General features: G+C 44.9%; 1 protein-coding gene across 2 annotated transcripts in view; it reads left to right on the top strand.

Moving 5' to 3' along the window:
- Positions 1-1,131: 1,131 nt before the first annotated feature.
- The window catches only part of TRABD2B (TraB domain containing 2B), a 1,121,778-nt gene continuing 1,101,391 nt past the window's right edge, over positions 1,132-21,518 (top strand). The window contains exons 1-2 of one of the 2 annotated variants that reach the window (XM_069642238.1): positions 1,132-1,559; positions 3,453-4,013. In XM_069642238.1, coding sequence (XP_069498339.1) covers positions 1,449-1,559; positions 3,453-4,013 — 672 coding nt within the window. In that variant the 5' untranslated portion in view covers positions 1,132-1,448. The remainder of the gene's footprint in view (positions 1,560-3,452; positions 4,014-21,518) is intronic. The other variant, XM_069642239.1, reaches the window with a different exon arrangement.

Raw genomic sequence — 21,518 nt, forward strand, 5'->3', positions numbered from 1 at the left:
TTTCGCCAGGAGAATGCTCACTTTAAGGTCCTGAGTGGCTTCTCCAACTAGATTCCAGCTGTCTTGTGCACATCCCCATCCGTATATTGGACTGTGATAATGAGATTACTAATTTTTACTTGATTGATTACTTATTAAAGTCTTGCTACTAATATTATATAACATGCCCTTTACAGTGCTCATTAACAACGTTTGCTCTATAAAAATAACTAATAATAACTATTATTATTATTCTTCTTTTGTTTGCATTCTGTTTTAAAACTGATTTTGTGCTTTTGCTTTATAATAAAGGCATTACAGCCCTGGGGAAAGATGGCTGCAGCAGGTCCTGTCCTACATCATCCTTGTTTTGTGGCTTCACCTTGGACCTATCATTCGGGAGTGGGCCATTAAACCCTGTCACAGCCCGGTTTACCATGGCTGTGATGCCTAACATCACGTTGTTGTTCATTGAAGTGTCACACATTGATTTAATTGCCTGTGAGGTCATTTTCCGTATTGCCACTTTTAGTCGAGGTCAATACATACACCAAAGAGTTGTAAAGACCGCACGCGCACTCACACACAGACCCACACCCATGTCTATCTGCAATGGTCCCTGCAAATCCTAGTGCCATTCCTGCGCGCAGTTCTTTCCTCAATTTCAGCCGCTATGTATACCCGCAGTGTTCTGCAATGCACCGCTTACTGAGGGTCTTGATCTGTGCTTATACAATTTTCTCTGTCTTTCCCTGCGATTTTATTGTCCCTTACAAGACCCAAGAGCAGCCCACGGAGAGAAATCCTTTCCTTTCTGCTGGTCTCACTGTTTGCAGTTTTAAGAGTCATGAATGGAGCGCCCTCTAGAGGACAGAGTACGCTTCTCGCTGCGAAACAGAAAGTTCACTTTGGGATGTTTGGAAAGTTGAGGGTTGCAGCTCTAAAGTCAGCGCTTGCTGCGAGCGTCTGCCCAGGGGATCCCAAGTCACTGACATGCAGATTAGTGCCCCTCCCCCCAGACTGGAGAAGAGCATTCTGCATTTGAGACCCCGAGCAGCCCACCTGTAGCGTGAAGAGTTAAGCTGTTCCCGCAGTGTAACCGGATCCCCCTCGTACTCCTTTCCATTCCTGCCACTCTGCTTGTGCTGTGTCTTGTGCACTCCAGGAAAGAGAGCACACTTTGGAAGCACACTCTTGTGTTTGCCTACGGTGACACTGCCCCTGTCAGCCGCCACTGCCCCCACCTCCTCCCTCTCCACAGGCACCCATCCGTCGGACCTCTCTCTCCAAGGGATCAGGGAATCTGTCCCAGAAGCATGGCAGAGCCGTCCTGGAACCCTCTGTTGGAATTTGCTCATGCTGACGCTGTGTAACGCTGCTGTCACAAGCCCTGCGCCCGGCTGGATGCACTTGCTGGAAGCTGAGGGGACTAGCACACTTCTTGGACACACTGCTCTCTGGGAGGCAGGATGCAATCTGTGGCCCGGGTGCTATGGTTCATTTTAAGTGTACTGCCACCGATTGTCATCCCCAGGAAGCACCCGATGGAGCCCTCGAGGCACTGCGAGCCTCCAAAATCGGTGAGATGACCTGTGTGTATGCATCACTTTTTAACTAGTTCAGGAGACGCCCCACCGACCCCCCCCCCCCCCCCCAGGCACCCCTCGCCCGCACCCGGCCCTGGTGGTTATACAGTGTCACGCCAAATAAAATATTCACGCCATACGTTAACAGCCCAAATGCACAGGTCACAAAGCATGCCAGCTAATGGGATATTAATGGCAATTAGCGGTGCTGCCGTACCGTGACACACTGAGCTAACCTCAGCCTTCATTTTCTAATGGGAGTTCGTAACCCTTTCTGAGTTTAATTGCGTGTCCCTCTTTATTGCCCGCAGCCCATGACGTGCAGTTAATTAGGCTTGCCTGACCAAAGGACGCTTTAAGATAATTGTATAGTTTCTGGTTGGAACAAAAGCATATATGACAATAGGGTATAAGCAGAGCAGTCAATAGGCCTGCAACGCGGTGGACGGATGCTCCTATTAACTAACAAACACGTGTTGCTAATTAGCACCTGCACACACTGGTCGCTTCTTATGAATTGGCCTGTGTTAAAACACTGATAACAGGTGTATCATACGCCAAACCAGCTGAGCAGCAGAAGGATACGAGACTAAGGGCCTGATTTACAAAAACACTTTTGAATGGGGAAACCAGATAGAAAAGGGTTCGTAAACCAGGCTAAGTCTCGACTCTCTCTACAGTGCATACTTTAACCCACTGAGCTATCGTAACAGTACAGTCTGTCCTTGTGTCCACATTTTTTTGTCCCTCCATCTAGCTGTCCATCTGTCAGACCGTCCACTTAGTCGTCCATATTTTCACTTGTCCGCAAAACGTTCTTTGTATATTTCTGACTGTCTTTCTAGCCATGTTCATCTCTGTTTGTTTGCCTGCCTTTCAATCTATTCATCTATCCACCCAACCAATTGCTCCCTTCATGCAAACATGTGCGTAAGCCTCTTCGGCCATCCATCTGTCGGTCCATCTATCCATTTATTTTATTGGTCATTTATTATGCGCCTATACACACGTGTCTCAAGGCTCAACAAGTCAAGAAGTGGGGTGATGATACCACTATGCAGTGTACAGGTGTTTCAAGCACGGATCCGGATTTTGAACCTGTGTTACTCAGCGTGGTCTTGCTTCCAAGACCCGCGCGTTATCACAAAGCTACCCTCCCTGCACATCCATCCATATGTCCATCTGTCCGTACTTCGTGCATCCGTGCGTATCATCCAACCATCCATCCACGCTCTCCTCTGTCTGTCCGTCCTTCCATTCGTTCCATCCATCCAAAATACATCCATCCCCTATCTAGCCACCTGTCTACCTATCAGACTGCATATTTGTGTATCAGCTTGTCTATCTGTAAATGCATGAGTTCTCAGATCTAATCACCTGTCTCCCTTTCCTCCTGTTCCCCTTGCTATCTATCCAACCAACAATTTAACTACCTATCCATCAACCTTTCGACTAACCACCTGTCTATACATTTAACACCTATCTATTCATCTGTCTAATGATGTATTGGTTATGTATCCGCCTGGCTATTCATGCATTGTTTGACGAGTTTACTTGTCTGTCATTCCATCTGTCTACTTGTCTCCTTATCCCCCCGATCATCACCCAATCTAGCCACCTGTCTGCAGAAATATTCTTTAGTCTCTCCACCTGCCTGTCATGCCATCTGCCCGTCTACCTATCCACCTGTCTAACTCTCTCACTACAAGCCAACCCCATGGGAAAGATACACAACAGTGGTTAAACTGTGAGTGGAGGGATTAAGAAACTTACATTAGAATCTAGACTTCCATAAAACCTAACACAGGTTACCCTATGTACTAAATGTTATGTTCCGTACTGCTTTGCCCCATAACTCATGATATGGTTTCTTTATTGTTTACTTAGCAAGGAGACTTAAATTCCTTCTTATGGACCATTAAGAGAGACCCTCCAGCCTACATGTTTGGAACTATCCATGTGCCTTACACAAGGGTGTGGGACTTTATTCCTGATAACTCTAAAAGAGCTTTTCGAGAGAGTTCAAGTGTCTACTTTGAGTTGGACCTCACCGACCCCTACACCATCTCCGCACTGGCCAGCTGCCAAATGCTTCCCCATGGGGAGAACCTTCAGGACGTGCTGCCAAGGGACCTGTACCGGAGACTCAAGAGGCACCTGGAATATGTGAAGGTCATGATGCCTTATTGGATGACCCCTGACCAAAGGGGAAAGGGACTCTATGCTGATTACCTCTTCAATGCCATCGCTGGCAACTGGGAGAGGAAGAGACCTGTTTGGGTGATGCTGATGGTCAATTCTCTGACTGAGACGGACATCAGGTCCAGGGGGGTTCCTGTGCTCGACCTTTACCTGGCCCAGGAGGCTGAAAGAATGAGGAAGAGAACGGGGGCTGTGGAGCGGGTTGAGGAGCAGTGCCACCCTCTCAATGGGCTGAACTTTTCACAGGTAAGACACACGCATTTTGATTCATCTTGAGTAGCAGAAAGGAAAGCAGAGTACAGGGAATGAAACATTTAGATATTGTTTAGCTGCCATGATTTTGTTTTATCTTGTGTAGCAGAAAGGAAGGCAGAGTACAGGGATTGACACAGTTGCCCATACATTTTTTAGCTGTAGTAATGTTGTTTCATTTTGAGCAGCAGAACTAAAGACAGAGCAGAGGGATTGACACAGTTTCCCAGTTATTCCTTATGTGTAGTCATTTTGTTTAATCTTGAGCAGCAGAATGGAAGACAGTGCACAGGGATTGACACAGTTGCCCAGTCATTCCTGAGCTGTAGTCATTTTGTTTAATCTTGAGCAGCAGAACGGAAGACAGAGCACAGGGATTGACACAGTTTCCCAGTTATTCCTTAGATGTAGTCATTTTTTTTTAAAATCTTGAGCTGCAGAACGGAAGACAGAGCACAGGGATTGACACAGTTGCCCAGTTATTCCTTAGCTGTAGTCATTTTGTTTAATCATGACCAGCAGAACGGAAGACAGTGCACAGGGATTGACACAGTTGCCCAGTTATTCCTTAGCTGTAGTCATTTTGTTTAATCTTGAGAAGCAGATCAAAAGGCAGAGTACAGGGATTGACACAGGTGCACATATATTCCTTAGCTGTAATCATTTTATTTCATCTTTAGTAGCAGAAAGCAAGGCAGAGTACAGGGATAGACAGAGTTGCCCATATTTTTTTTAGCTGTAGTAATGTTGTTCAATCTTGAGCAGCAGAACGGAAGACAGAGCACAGGGATTGACACAGTTGCCCAGTTATTCCTTAGCTGTAGTCATTTTGTTTAATCTTGAGCAGCAGAAAGGAAGACAGAGCACAGGGTTTGACACAGTTGCCCAGGTATTCCTTAGCTGTGGTAATGTTGTTTCATCTTGACCAGCAGAACTAAAGACAGAGCACAGGGATTGACACAGTTTCCGAGTTATTCCTTATGTGTAGTCATTTTGTTTAATCTTGAGCAGCAGAATGGAAGACAGTGCACAGGGATTGACACAGTTGCCCAGTTATTCCTGAGCTGTAGTCATTTTGTTTAATCTTGGGCAGCAGAATGGAAGACAGTGCACAGGGATTGACACAGTTGCCCAGTTATTCCTGAGCTGTAGTCATTTTGTTTAATCTTGGGCAGCAGAACGGAAGACAAAGCTCAGGGATTGACACAATTGCCCAGTTATTCCTTAGATGTAGTCATTTTGTTTAATCTTGAGCAGCAGAACGGAAGACAGTGCAAAGGGATTGACACAGTTGCCCAGTTATTCCTTAGCTGTAGTCATTTTGTTTAACCTTGAGTAGCAGATCGGAAGGCAGAGTACGGCGATTGACACAATTGCACATATATTCCTTAGCTGTAATCATTTTATTTCATCTTTAGTAGCAGGATGGAAGGCAGAGTACAGGGATAGACAGAGTTGCCCATATTTTTTTTAGCTGTAGTAATGTTGTTTAATCTTGAGCAGCAGAACGGAAGACAGAGCACAGGGATTGACACAGTTGCCCAGTTATTCCTTAGCTGTAGTCATTTTGTTTAATCTTGAGCAGCAGAAAGGAAGACAGAGCACAGGGTTTGACACAGTTGCCCAGGTATTCCCTAGCTGTGGTAATGTTGTTTCATCTTGAGCAGCAGAACTAGAGACAGAGCACAGGGATTGACACAGTTTCCGAGTTATTCCTTATGTGTAGTCATTTTGTTTAATCTTGAGCAGCAGAATGGAAGACAGTGCACAGGGATTGACACAGTTGCCCAGTTATTCCTGAGCTGTAGTCATTTTGTTTAATCTTGGGCAGCAGAACGGAAGACAAAGTTCAGGGGTTGACACAGTTGCCCAGTTATTCCTTAGATGTAGTCATTTTGTTTAATCTTGAGCAACAGAACGGAAGACAGTGCAAAGGGATTGACACAGTTGCCCAGTTATTCCTTAGCTGTAGTCATTTTGTTTAATCATGAGCAGCAGAACGGAAGACAGTGCACAGAGATTGACACAGTTGCCCAGTTATTCCTTAGCTGTAGTCATTTTGTTTAACCTTGAGTAGCAGATCGGAAGGCAGAGTACAGGGATTGACACAGTTGCACATATATTCCTTAGCTGTAATCATTTTATTTCATCTTTAGTAGCAGAAAGGAAGGCAGAGTACAGGGATAGACAGAGTTGCCCATATATTTTTTAGCTGTAGTAATGTTGTTTAATCTTGAGCAGCAGAACGGAAGACAGAGCACAGGGATTGACACAGTTGCCAAGTTATCCCTTAGCTGTAGTCATTTTGTTTAATCTTGAGTAGCAGAACGGCGGACAGAGTACACAGATTGACACAGTTGCACAGATATTCCTTAGCTGTAATCATTTTATTTCATCTTGAGTAGCAGAACGGAGGACAGAGTACATGGTTTGACACAGTTGCCCAGATATTCCTTAGCTGTAGTCATTTTGTTTAATCTTGAGTAGCAGATCGGAAGGCAGAGTACGGGGATTGACACAGTCGCCCAGATATTCCTTTGCTGTAGTCATTTTATTTCATCTTGAGTAGCAGAACGGAAGACAGAGTACAGGATTGACACAATTGCACAGATATTCCTTAGCTGTAATCATTTTATTTCATCTTTAGTAGCAGGATGGAAGGCACAGTACAGGTTTTGACACTTTCGCCCACATATTCCTTAGCTGTAGTCATTTTGTTTAATCTTGAGTAGCAGATTGGAAGGCAGAGTACGGGGATTGACACAGTCATTTTATTTCATCTTGAGTAGCAGAACGGAAGACAGAGTACAGGGATTGACACAGTCACCCAGATATTTCTTTGCTGTAGTCATTTTATTTCACTTTGAGTAGCAAAACGGAAGACTGAGTACTGGAATAAACTGAGTTGTCCAGATAGTCCTTAGCTGTAGTCATGTGGTCTCATCTTGAGCAGCAGAACGTGAGTCAGGGTACAAGGATTGACACAGTTAGATATTTCTTATCTGTACTCATGTTGTTTTATCTTGAGTAGCAGAAACGAAAAAAAGAGTACAAGGATTGACACAGGTGCCCAGATATGTCTAAACTGTAGTCAAGTTTGTACTAAATCAAGTTTCATTTGAGTGGGAGCCTGTCACACGAGGCATTTTCATAGAATGGAGTTCATATGGCTGTAGAAATGTAAAACAGGTATATCAAAATCTAAGCTATCTGTTCTGATATGTATTTATCGGTTCTATGTGTGAGAACTGAATTCGTGAAATGCCAACATGCCACCAAACCTAGGCCGAGCAGATCACTTCATGTCACTGTAGCACCGCATTTCCAGTGCAGGGTTTTCCTGGTACAATTTAAGAGTAATCAGTGCCTAAATCCACCTTATTCAATTGAAGATTATCACCAAGACAATTTCCAGAGTGCATTAGTAATTAAACAAATTGCCATCCCCTGGAATATAGGTGCCACACTGACAAGAGGTCAACTGGTCTCCCTAGACGTAGGTCACGCTAGCGCAGTGTCACCTGGGAAAATAGCACTCACAGAGGATATGTAGCTCAACACCACAAAGGTACATATTGCATTGCGTGAAACACGTGGTTGGGATGTTGTGCCTTGTTCACACTGCCATCATGTTATGGTTTTGTTAATCACAGCTGGACTTGGCTTTGACCTCTTAAGAGGGTGTGCCTCACATCCGTCAATGCCGTAGTAGCAAGCACATCTGACGTTCTAGTTATGGCTATGCTGGCTTCCAGTAGGAGAAATACATATATCAGGAGGCTCATATATTTGGTACCCATAGGTGAAGCTGTTCTGAACTTCGCCACAGAAATATACAGACTACTCTTGATATTTTGGGATCATTTCATAAAGGTCCGCGAATGGCAGTCACAATCATAGCAGGATCCCAAATGTATGTTGTTGTGCCACTTTGCTGTATGGTAAATATTACTTGTAGACCACACATGCATGCACTGGTTGTGTGTGCTCGTGTATGTAATAATTGTCATAATACAAAATATTGTGCGCGTGTAACATCGCTTCTATAAATGTGGTGGCACTTTAAAAGGCAAGATGCTCCATAGCTCGTACTGGCCTCGGGAGAAGATGGAGTTCGCAGCCTTGCAGCCTTACTACACCTTCCTTAACTCGCCCCCAAGTGAATGGGGCTAATCAGGGTGTTGAGTTCCTCAGTAATCTGAGTGCTCAGATGTTAGAAAGCCGAGCCAGGGGAGCACGTGTCTCGCGTCCAGCCCGTCCGCGCGGGGCGTGCCGCTGCGTCCTCGCGAGAGTTCTCCTCGAGGGACGCACGATCCGCGCGAGACGGCGCTGGCAAGACGCCGAAGGATTGGCGGGCGTAAGACACAGAGACGCACGACGCCTTCTTATCGGAACGCGCGTTTCCTTGCGTGCTGTGGCCCGGATGCAAGCGCCCCTCACGTTGTGAGGGAACATGGCAAACAGAGATGAAAAAATGTACACGAATCAAAGTCAGGGGCTCTATAGCAGGGAAGCGTGACTGAAACGTTGTCGGTCGAGGCACATTTTGACTATTGCTGTTGTGCCTTGGTTAATGCGCTGCTGGATGCTTGCAATATGCGTGTAGATTTAGTTTTTTTTTTTTAATACCACATCTAACCGAGACATATTTTATGATTGCACAATTACAATGGCCTGTCTGGGTCTGTTGGCACTGTGCTTCCACATTTCAACAGCGCTGTTTTTTTTCCCACATTGGCATGCCAGGGTGTGGTTGCTCTGTTGCGTGGAGCTCGGCATGCCAAATGCTTTTTTTTTTTTACATATGCAGTGAGGTTTGTGGTTTATTGTTCGTTGATGGACGAGTAGATTTTTTTTTTTTTTTTACATCCTAAATTCTTAAAAGTGTTAAGTTGATTGACAGGAGGATGGGGAGATTGGCATAGACAGGCAGACACAATGCAAGAGCGACAAACTGGGCGAGGGTCAAAGAGCAGTGAGTTAAACACGGTGACAGGGTGAATTGGGGGAGGCAGATAATGGCAGCTGGGAGAGGGAACAGCGAGTGCTGGTTATGGAGTAAGGGGGGGACTAAAAGTGCAAAAGACAGAGTGAGAGGGTGAGAGGGAGGAGAGAGAGCGTACATGACAGAGGGAGAGGGAGCCTGAGGGAAGTGATGGGTAAATATATAGACCATAAAGAGTGGCACAGTGAGAGAGGGAGGGAGAAAGAGCGGGAGAGACAGAGACAAACAGAGAGTTAGAGAGACAGTCTAGAGAGAGAGGATGGAAAAAATAGTTTGACCCAGGTAGGTAGAGATAGATAGATAGATAGATAGATAGACACTTAGATGGACAGATAGAGATGGATATATCGATATATATAGTTAGATAAATAGTACTGTACGTATGTGGGAGTAGCAAAGGAGCTTGGATGTGTAGGGGGAATAATTATACTGGATTCATATGGTTGTTTCACCTGTAAGAATACTTGACTATTGCTCTGATTTACATGTTTGCCTAATGCTGTTTTTGTTTTGTTATACATGTATTATGTGCTGGCACCGTTGTTACCGGACCGGCATACTCTGAGTTCTGCGGGCGGCTGCCGTCTATCTTGCCAGTTCTGACCTGGCAGGCGGAATGGCACCCGCTCGCAGACTTTGACAGAAGCACCAGCCCCATTATCAACGGGCCGGTGCTTCCGTCCTCCCCATTCACATTGAGTCCTATTCCCATTGGGTCCTAACAGACTCGAATGGGGAGTCATTTCTACCGACACCTGGATTGGGGAATAACTGTGAGCCCCGGGGCTGTAATGCCCCGGTTACTCCCTAAAGCCAGGTGCCGGTAAAAAACACGACTCCAGCGGCAGCCGTGTCATTTTTACCGGCACAGCTACCGCCGGGGTTGTAATGAGGCCCATTGTGTCTGAACTGGATGAGTCCTTTTATTTCCTGCTGAATTTCTACAGAATGTTTGCAATAGTGTGTCAAATTTACAAGACTTGGCGACAGACCATAAAAAGAGTAGTCCCTGCACAAATGATGCAGGATGTATTGCTTCGTAATGGTCTGGGGGCAAGATTGCAGGTGAAATATGAAACCTAATACAGTCCCTGGCACTGTTTATGTGAATTAAAGCCTGTCCATTGTATTGGTTATAACTGTTAAAACCACCACATGTTGTCCAGCGTGCCAAATGAGTTTATTTGTTAAGATGTTAAATGATGCTTTGGGTGCAGTAGGGGTTTGTACAGTTTATGGTCATAGTTTTTGCCCCAAACATTGCTAGCATGTGATGGCTCTAGGACACATAACCATGCTTATTTTTCATTAACCCCAAATACACTGCTGCCCCAAGGATGCCTAGTGTTCCCACATGCAAGCAGGATTTACCAACATTTCTTGTGCCAGAAGAATTTGCTGTGATCTAATGGATTACAGCAGGACTTTCCAGTATATTGTACTGATGTTTTACACTGTATGCCTGCCCACTAGTAGAATTTGACAGTAATTACTGACTTTAAAAAGATGTACACGTATGTATTGCTCTGTTATGCTTTCAGTATTCATTGTAGTCCAGTAGGACTTGCAAATCGTCATTTCCTAAAGTAGTATCAAACTATGTGTCTTGCCTTTATACAAAATGGACTGTGCTCATCTCCCTGTGTTAGGATTTGTCATTATCCATAGCCTCTCACAATCTCTTGCCTCTGTGTATGGCCTGTTTATATTGGGTACCAGAGAGAATTTGCCAATATTCACTGTCTCTGAGAAGTGTTTGCCATTGTTTTTCCCTCAATCTCTGAGTATTGATCTTACCAAATCACTATTTTGCTAAAACACTAACACTTGGAAGACAACACACATCAGTTCAAACTGCAGAGGGCACAATTTCTTGTAATGAATGGAGCACCCACAAACAAACAGGCAAAAGAGTTAGTGATGACCGGTCTCCAAATGGCCAATGGATGGTTGGACAACTGATTGCACAATCCTGGAGATCCAACAAGAATATTTATTTGGAATGATCCAAGGCAGAAAGGTACATTCAATATAGAAGAATTAAGTAAGATTTCTTGCCATATAGGCCCACCATCTTAGAAAAAGTAAGAATGAACACAGATTCCATTCAATATATGCCCAGCACATTTGAAGAGGTTTCACAATTGCTGACAAGGAACAACACATGTAAGGAAGAGATTTAAGTGCCTATGGGTAAAATTGAAAGAAAAAAAACGATTAATTGGACAATTGAGAATCACTCAATAGAGCTATATGGCCCGATTCATGGAATTTTGTGCACGTTGCAAAGGGCCTTTTCAATGGTGCAAAGTGACTTTGCACTGCCAACAAACACCCTGATTCATGGAACTATACAAAGTGTATTTTTGCAGGGCAAAGCACGTGCAAATTAATTTTGTACTGCAAAAATGACCACTTCCAATGACTTTGCACTGCAAAATTGCACTTTGCACAGTCCCTTGAATCAGGTTTTGTGTCAACAGTGCAAGGTCCCTTTTCAGCAATGCAAAGTCATTTTGAGCCATGCAACGATTCCATGAATCGGGCCCTCAGTGTCTATAACATTAGAAATCATGAAATAGATGTTATTGATTTTGGCTGTATGTTCTTGGGATGTGTTCTGACATGTTTTGGTAGTATGGAAACAAACGAATGAATGTTTTTTAAAAAAAATAATGTTACAAACAACACATGTGTCTGAATGAGGTAAGTGTTGATTAATTGTGTATATAATGCTCATGCACATGCATTTATAATCACTCTAGTGCAGTCTATTTGTTTAGGAAACACATAAAGGGGAGATGTTCTTCTTGACATGTGTGGGGTAGGAGCTCTCTTTGCAGTGTTCGGATATTTCCTGAGCCATTTGCTGCCCATGGCCATGAAAGTCCGTACGGCCATTCCCTCCCGCTACCGGCCCTTCCTGCCAAAAACACGCAACCCCATTCGGGAACTCTTTGAGCTAGCTGTGTGCTTTCTGAGCAAATTTCTAAAATGTAAGAGCTTAATTACAAAGGTAAACTCACTCCTGGTGTAATAACATAAAATAACCAGTTATGCCTTCTGCCTCTTGATTTATAAGCAGTGTGGGTAAGCTTGTGCGCGCGTATGTGTGTCCTTCCATATGTCCTATACACTACATTCCATTTAACACATGAATTCTCAAAGCCAACCATTTTATCTCTTCTATAGGCATTTCCCAGACACTTCCAAAATAGGCCCAGGTACGAACACCATGTGCAAGTATGAGCAGATAGAGCCATTAGGGCATTGCCAGAATAATGCCATTCCAATGTCTACACAAAAAGCCAAAACAAAACGCCTGGCTTTGTCTCTATGTCACCACTAATTGCCTTTTATGACATGAAAACTTATGCTTTGCTTGTGCTCGCAAGATTCAGGAGAAGAACATCACAGAATTCTTTCAAGGCAAAGGCAAGAAAGAGATTTCGTTTAGGGGCTGCAACACAATGCACAACTTTTTGTGGCCAGAGAATATATAGCTTGCATGTGTAGAAATAGTCTTATCAGTTTTGGTGTCAGAAGAGGATTATATTCAATGACTGTGAGTCACATAACTTGGGATGGGAAAATCCAAGTGACATCCTTTCATGACGAATAGAACAGAATAGGTTAGAGGCAGTGCTGGTCATTGGGCCGACTCTTGGCGGATCCGAAATCTGGCACCAGATGTGTAGCCGGATCTTGGGATCCGGCCAGAGTCAGCCGCACAAGCCCATGAATGAAAAGTATTCATTTGATTGAATGTCCACTTCCAGCCCCGCACCCTCTAGACCACACCCCCTCTGGCACCACCCCCAACTCCTCCCCCACCCCTGCCTTTGTGGGATCCCCCACCACATTTCTTCCATTTCCACCTCTGGTTAGAGGCAACACCAGTGTGGATATTACATTTAGTGGCTGTAAATCCGTGCGCCTGGTGAACACACTGGTTGTTTGCATAGAAAAAGTTGTTCAATTCTGTTTAGGCAAGAGAGCTCATGCAGTGGCTTTAACTCGGTGTGTTGTCATAGTCTGACAGGAAACAATACTTGTTGCCAGCGTGGATAATCCTTTGGTGGCAGGAGGAGATTACATTCAGTTACTGTAAAGATATCGAGGGGTTGCACTCAGCTCAGCACTAGAATTGCCCATCAAAAACCTCAGCTATTGGGAGTCTGATAGTTATGGGTGCAATAGTCATTCTTAAGGTTTGGCTTTAAAAGTGAATGAAGGAACAAAACATCCTTGTAGGGTTTCTCAATGCTGGTTTCTCCTTTGTATGCTAGCGTACATGTTCTGCTACACGTTTCTTCAGTCTTGAAAATCATGAAAGGCACCCATGTAGCTGGTTATGTCACATGTGAATTAGTAATGCCTGCACTAGTTTAATAGCCTGCTTGGTTAACAACACCAACGGCTTATACATTGTGTGGCTCTCCAGATATTTCGGACTACCATTCCCATGATTCCAAACCATTCCCTATGCTGGCTAGGACTGGCAGGATTCATAGTCCAAAACATATGTAGAGCTAAAGATTTCAAACCTCGGGTCTAGATAGTTGTGTCCTGCTTGGGAGCACTTCAAACATTGTGTAGTGAAAAAAGGCCAGCCTATCAAGCAGAAGGTTTAGGATTGTATCTTGGAAAATATGTAATTGTTCAAATGTGCTGCAAAAAATCTCAAAATTCTGACACAACGTGCAATTAATTTTTAGAATGTTATCTATGTAAGCCACGTTTCAAATACTCTGAAGGACACATCAAAGTCAATTTCTGTCATGTGACTGCACCAGTGCGCCCAAAGCACACAAGTAATATAAACGAGGCAATGTGCAATAAGGAGAGCTCAATAGTTATTTTGTATTTGTATTTTATTTATTTATAAAGCACAGCCAAGCTCTGGGGCATTTGGGCAGATAACTTACATATACATCAGTTGCAACAATCCAGGAAATACAGAGATGGAATATACGGAAATTATACATAGTAGTTATATACATGAGACAGAGTTAAGTACAGTTAAATCGCTGCAGTTTGGTGCAGTGAGCATAGATAGTGGGCGAGAATTAGGACTCCTGCTCAAATAGCCTGGTCGTTGAGTTTTTTTCTAAATAGCAAGTAGGATGGTTCAGCTCTCAGACTTAAAGGCAGGGTGTTCCACAATGTGGCTGCTCGGACAGGGAAGATGCTTCCTCCTGCATTCTGGAGTTTGAATCTTGGGGGTATGAGGCAGTGTGTTTGTGCCTATCAGGTGGGTGCATCAGCGATGGAACTCTGGACGTTTTGTAGCCACAATGCCCCTTTAATTTAATTAATGAATGATGTAACATGAATCGTTGTGGGCCACCATATTTTCTTTCTACATGTTGTTTTCTTTCAGACTATGTTTTTAAATGAGTCAGTCACACCTCTCTTTTGTGGCAGGTGAGTCAGAAAAATACCAGAAAGCATATGAGCGCTCCCCTTAAGAAAGGAGGCCTCAGAATGTCTACTGATCAGTCAACGCTTTCATAACATCATGCATCTCAATTCACAGGCCTTTGGCGGGAACCACCTGGTGTTATTGTTGCCGTAGGACTCCATGTCAGAAAATACACCCTACTCCAGTCTGGTTCTTCGCTTTTACCGTAGTTACATTTCAGCTCATTTTATTCAACTGAGTGGACCCAACAGTGCAACTCCCAGCAGGCACATGATGGAGAAATAGAATCCCAAGTTCAGTGACATGGTAGCCTTCCTGGCATGGAGTCGGGATGGCGCACCTACCCAACGTGAAGTCAGTTCAGACAGCTACATTGCGAGCCCTATAACTGTCTAGAGTCTACAATCATCTGGCCTGACCCCACTCAGGGGTGGACTGGCCTATAGGGAACTTTGCAGATTTCCCGGCAGGCCTCTGCACCCTGGGCCTCTTTTTTGTGGTGACCTATTTTATGTCCAAGATTTCTCATAGGAAAAGGGTTGGGCTTGCTAAAAATGGGTAATCTGGGGTCACTTATAACATTATGTCCAGGGCCTCCTTTGGTTCCCTGTCCACCCCTGACCCCACTAACGACTCAAATGTTTTAGACGCAGGTAATGTATATAAAAACAAATCATTTAAATCACAACTGTACAAAGGCAGGTTTTATTTTCAACAAGTCGCGTGCGGCTGCCTCATTAGTCTTACTATTCTTGACTCCATTTCAGAGGTAGAGCCATCTTGGACGTTTTCTGCGCCTTGTCTTGCAGAAACAATTGCCAGTGACCGGATCCGCGTTCCATGAAGGAGAAGGCGCCAGATTCTGAGCCGGGGGTAACAGAGAAATACTCGCCATGTCTTTTTCTCGTTAGGAAGCTTTATTTGTGGAAATAGAATATCACCGGGACTCTCGAAAGCATTTTGGGATTCTGAACGCCGCTCCCTTCCAAAGAAAGCAGAGTCTTAGGAAAAGAAGCCTGTGAGGTCTCAGTGTTTCACAATTGGCGCTCATGGCGCTGCTACAGGTCATTACATTGCTCCATAAATCACGCTGACAGCATAAAACGTCTGATTTAAAGCAGAGGTCCTGCCTGGAAAGGTCAATAAATACCGAAAGGGCCCATTTCTTGGTCTACTCAACCACAGTATTATTTCATTTTGGGAATCACCCCCGGAGAGTTTTTACAAATTGGATCACGGCCCTTATCTAGTTTTCTAGGAATAAAAGATGCAGTCCTTTTATTCACAATACTTCAAACGTTTTCAAATAGCCATTTCAGAATTCACTTAATAGGAATTGGTGGGTTTTGACATGCTGATGAAAATCCACATTCCCTCCAACAAATATTCCAACGGCTCTAAATGCTCCACACACATGTTTAATATCAGGTTGGTATATTGTGTTTCAAGATAATTCCTCCAGTTTTTAAAAGTTGTAACAATAGCTATTGTTATTACATACTGTGCGTGTGGCACGTGGTGCACTATGAGAGGTCTGAGGGTGTCCCAGTACTTTTTTGCACTGTCTTTCTACTGATGAATGCCATACCATAAGGCACGTTGCTTAGGCACTTTAAGTCAGTAAGAGAAGAATCACGTCTGCGTCAGTGCGGCTATATACACATGTCTATCCATAGGTCAGGATAGACAAAAAGAGATCTTACAAGAAGCATTCTACAACCCCAGACCCAGTTTACAGAGTAGCCCATGCCTTTGTCAATTGGCTGACCCTATATACACAAATGCCGTTTTGCTCACATTTCAGTGAGCGGCAAGCTTCTTTGTGTTGCAAATCCGCCGTTTACATTTCTCAGCTGGTTGAGCATGAGACACAGGGAGGGCAATGTACCATTGCTTTTCTGGTCACAGAGGGCAGACGCGCCAGCTGCCCAGTTTAGAAGTGAGCTTGAGATGCTTCATGTTGCCTTCTCTGGCATTTCCATAAGATATCTTACCAACTTGTATACACATTGTAAATGTAAGAGCACACTTTCAGTCAACACCCCACACACTTTAGAGGGACTGCCCAATGACCTCTCTCATCCTTCACTCTCTTCTGTTGTGTAAATAGCTGTTAATGGGTGAGGTGGTACCATGCATGGCACCTGGAGACCCCTGTGGGGAACAGCGTGCACCTTGTGCATATGCTAATCCATGACATTCCCTCCCTACCCTTGGAAGACAGCCCTTAAAATCTGGATAATTAAAGTATTCCTTGTTTTTACCCAGATCCCTTCATTTAGCTGTGGCAGAAGAAAAGAAATTCCCATGAGACTCAGTAAAGTAGCAAGAGGAACGATTTACTGGAAACTCGAGATTGCAGCCTTGTTGGGGAAAGTCCCTGGCCCCCAAGTCCCCTCTATGTCACTGCCAACACACTGCTCTTCAACATCCTGCAGCCATCACACTTCTCTGTCTGGGCCCTTTCCTTAGGCCAAGGTGCTTCATTTTTCTTTTGAGGAATCCCACACTCCACCTTCCATCCTTTCTGATCCATGTTTCATTGTAATAACCCTTTGCAGGTTTGCAGCACCACTCCGCTACTGAAGGCCCGCTGGCCTCTCAAAACCTGGTGAGTTGTGGCTGTTGAAAGCAGGGGAACGGGTTAATTTTGCACTGTGGGAGTGGAGTTTGGAGGGACATGAGGGAGACAGGAGGGTCCTCTGAGTGAAAATGAGCCGGGATTCTGGACTCTGACAAAATTACCTGACAAACGCTGGACCCTGTCCAAGATAGACAAAAGCCCCACCAGGCCTTTGAAAATAGCATCTGAGGATGTTAAAGTAAGGGTTGAGGCATTGTGCGGCCTGCTAACCAACAGACTAAAAAGACTAAGACAGGAGAAAGGGGTTACTGTGTTACTCAAAGCTGCCCTTAGGTTCTTGACTCCCATACACCTCTGCAGGTTATAGTAATGGCTGAGTTTTCACAATGACACCTTCCCTCATCTGCCAACTCACATATACCTGTTCTGTTCCTCATGGGGTCCAATGTATATATTTGAGACAGAGAGATGGAGAGAGAGATGGAGAGAGAGAGAGATAGGTGGCATTGGGAGTTGTTGGGAGCTAGAGAAATGGCACCTGTCTGCAAATGGCCCTGGGGGGCTGCGAGTGCAGGGTTGCAGGTTGTTTTGCCTTGTATGGATTATGCCTGCCTTCCCTGACTAGCCAACAATCCACCTTAACCTACACACACAACCCCCCCCCCACAGATGGCCACCACTGGCCTAGGCATTAGCACACCAAGTCTAACTGAGCCAAAACTAAGCTTTCTTCTTTAGCCCTGTTGCACTCTCCCATAAGTGAATGTAGTTCATCAGAACTTGGGTTCTTCCTTACGGAGAGTATAATCAAGTTTCTTCCACCAAACCCATAGAAAACAGATTGGTACTCAGGAACCGGCTACTTCCAACCTGCAACCATCAACACCACAGGTTTCAAATGTGCCTTTGCCATTATCCCACCAATAAATTCCACCCCTATATTCTCTCCCAATAGAGGCAGATAGGTGCTTTACAAGACCACTTACACTACGTTACATTAATATTATTATCCAATTTAGTGCTTGCTCTAAATACAAAAAGAGACCTGTGGGGAAAGGCAGTGCTTCATTTGTGGGGGTGTTCGTTCGCCAGGGTTCAGACCGGGCACATATTTCTGAGCCATATTTTCGACTCCATTTATTTCATATTTGGTGTTTTGGTAACGTTAATATTTTAACTGTTAGGGCCTCATTACAACTCAGGCGTTAAGGGTTAACGCTGTCGTTAACCCTTAACGCCTGATTCCAATTTTAACGGCTGCTTTTAGCAGGCGTTAAAATCCATGGCGCTAAACCGCCTTGGTGCTAATTCCGGCACCGTAATTTATGGTGCCGTAATTAGCGCCTTACCCACTCCCATTATGCCCTATGGGGCAAAAATGGGAATGGGGAAGGGTAAATGGGAAATGGGGATTTACCGCCCCACTCACCTTGGAATGGGGCAGTAAATCCGCCATCCACCATGGTGTAAACATAGTTTACACCATGGTGGTAAAGTTGGTGTATTTACCGCCTGGGTCGTAATGACACCATTAGTCAGCTAAGAGGCATCTTTAAAATCAGAACAAAATATTAACAATGATTGTGTTTCAAGACACACTTAAACATCTGTATCACATAAAAACACAACAAGAATGTTATTTTATGTCATATTGATTGGAATGTGTAAATGACACATCTGGCATAGTCAGCACATCCATCAACCCTAATGAGCCGGTGGGAGTGGTAGCTTTAATCCCATACATATAATGACACTGAAGGGAGTAGCTGTGGATGGTGGCAACAGTGAGCAGGAAGCTTCCCATCCTGATGTGGCATAGGCGTGCTAGAATATATTAGAAACCTGGCACTTATTCTTTTACAAATTAAGTACTGGGGAAAGGGGCCGGGGGAAACCTAATTACAGTCAGCCAACAAAAAATTGCAACAACACAGGAAGGATGGTGGTGGGGCAATTGGTGTCACCAGCATGTAGGCCTCAAGCACACAGACTCAGTGCTCCCTATTTGAATATTCCCTCCATATGCTCCTTTCTATGGATAGCAGTGGGATAAACCGTACATGAGACTAGAGCTCAGAATCATGGGGTCCAGAACTGGATTTCTCCCCATGTGACTACACCACCAGCACATGTTCGTGCCAGTACACAGAAGGCGGAGGTGTCTACCCATGAGATCAATGTTGTTGGGGCTATCAGTCATTTGTGGGGGCACTAGGTCCTGGGTCATGTGTAGAAATGATGGTCCAGCTTCTCAGTGTACCCTGTTGCAAGGACACCCACAATTTATGAATACTCTAACCGTGCCTTTTCTCCTTTCGGTGGACCTAATAAAATGCAGTGTATTATTTTATATGTTTTCTATTTGTTTTATTTTGTGCTTATGCCTGAATAGTGTCAGGAGTTGATCCAGTCTGCAGTTTGCAGCCAGTAATCACAAGCAGTCAGTGCATGTTTCAATTGTAGAGTAAACCTTTCCTTTCTAGATGTGAGAAGAGCTGTTTCCATTCATAAAGATTATTTTTGATTTTGGTCTGGGTGATCCTCAAGGCAGTAACACATGGTGCTGCAAGAGGGCCTCATGCCAATTTCATAATGAATGATGAGCCCATCTAGTGAGATACTTTCAATCCTGATAGTTTAGGCTGAACGTATGCTGATTTTTGTATTGGAATACTTCTCATATTTAACACAGTGGCCACCATTTAAAGGATTTTATACATTTCCATCTCTTCAGTATGCTAACCTTCAACTCTCCATCTCCAACATGCTTGACATCCTTGCCCCTGCCATGAGGATCCGCATGATGCCTGCCTCCAAGTGCAGTTGGTATGATTCTGACTTAGCCTCACTCAAACGAAAGTGCAAAGTCGCAGGACGGAACTGGTTAGCTTCTAGCACATCCTCTGACAAACTGGCCTGCAACCTGCTCCAGAGGAAATACAGACTCTCCATCAACTCCAAGAAATGGGCCCACATCCGAGCCCGCATCTCTGGGCCACAAACAAGCCAGCTAAACTCTACAAAATCTGCAAGGAACTAGCCAATTCTTCTGCAGTCTCCACTTCTCCTCTGTCTTCCCATGCCCTCTGCACGGCTCTGGCCTCCCATTTCTAATCCAAAAACCAGGACATCCTGTCCTCTCTTTCCTCTACTCCCCGCCATCCTTCACCTGCACACTGGCCCCCCATGAACCCCCTCTGTTCTTCCCTCTATTCCCCTCCTTCTCACCCATAGCACCTGATCTGGCCACCAAAATAATTTGCTCTATGAAAGTCTCCTCCAAACGGGTGCTTCCCTGCTCCTCCAGAACTACCAAGGACAATATGACCTCTCTCACTCACTCCTTGGCTGAGATCTGGAATCACTCTTTTGCCTCTGGCTCCTTCCCTTCACCCCTCAAGCACTTGCTTATGCTCTGCCTCCTAAAAAAAGCCATCTGCAGTCCCTTCCTGCCCAGCTAACGATCCCCCCTCTCCACTAACCCCTTCTTGGGCAAACTCTTGGAGAGGTTGGCGATCTCCCAATTGATCCTGCACACTGAATCTACTGGTTGTCTCCACGGCCATCAATCTGGCTTTATAGCAGGCAGAGGCTCCCCCTCCATGCTCATACTCCTCGATCTGTCTTCTGCCTTTGACATAGTCAATCATTCCACCTTCATAAATTGGATCGACTTGGCACCTTTATTTCGAATCATTCCTCCCAGGTGCAGCTGGGCCCTTTTCTCTCCTGTACCTCATTCTCTACTTGCAGCTTCCCTCAGGGCTCTATCCTCTCGCCATGGCTTTACAACATTTACCTTGCCCCTCTGGCCCACTTGATCTTCACATTCTCCTCTCATTTCCAGTGTTATGCCAATGACGCACAGCTCTGCTTTAAGCACCCTTCTTCTACCTCATAATCTTCCTCCCTCATTTCTGACAGCCTGACTGCTATTCAGGCATGGTGTGCTGCTAATGATCTTGGCCTTAAGGCCAGTAATACTGAGATCCTTCTCATTGGGACTCCTGCCCCATCCTTCCCTCCTACTCTCTATTGCCAACCTCCTTGGGTCCTCTCCCCTTACCCTAGTGTGAGGCAAAACACCTTGGTGTTATCTTTGACTCCACTCTCTCCTCACATCACTGACCTTGCCAAAAAGGCCCACTTTCAGCTCCACCTCCTCAGAAGCATAATCCCTTTCCTTGCCTTCCCCCAGAAACACGTCTCCAGAGCTCTGGTTTTCTCGAGGCTGGATTACTGTAATGGGCATAAATAACCAGTCCTCCCCTTCTCCCCTTACCAGCACTTTCCCTGGGCACCCTTTCCTGACCAGTTTACTGATTCTGGTCCACCCCAGTCTTCGCACTTAGCTTACCCCTACACCACCTTCCATGGCACTTGCCCTCCTGGGCTCCCCCTATCACCTGGTAAGCGCATGTTACCCCTTGCTCTGGCTCTTTGTCCTCCCCTCCCTACCGCTTCCTGCCTCCATATCACTCCCCT

The sequence above is a fragment of the Ambystoma mexicanum genome, chromosome 1q, assembly GCF_040938575.1.
Source record: "Ambystoma mexicanum isolate Mex_15411 chromosome 1q, UKY_AmexF1_1, whole genome shotgun sequence".
NCBI classification, from domain to species: Eukaryota; Metazoa; Chordata; class Amphibia; order Caudata; family Ambystomatidae; genus Ambystoma; species Ambystoma mexicanum.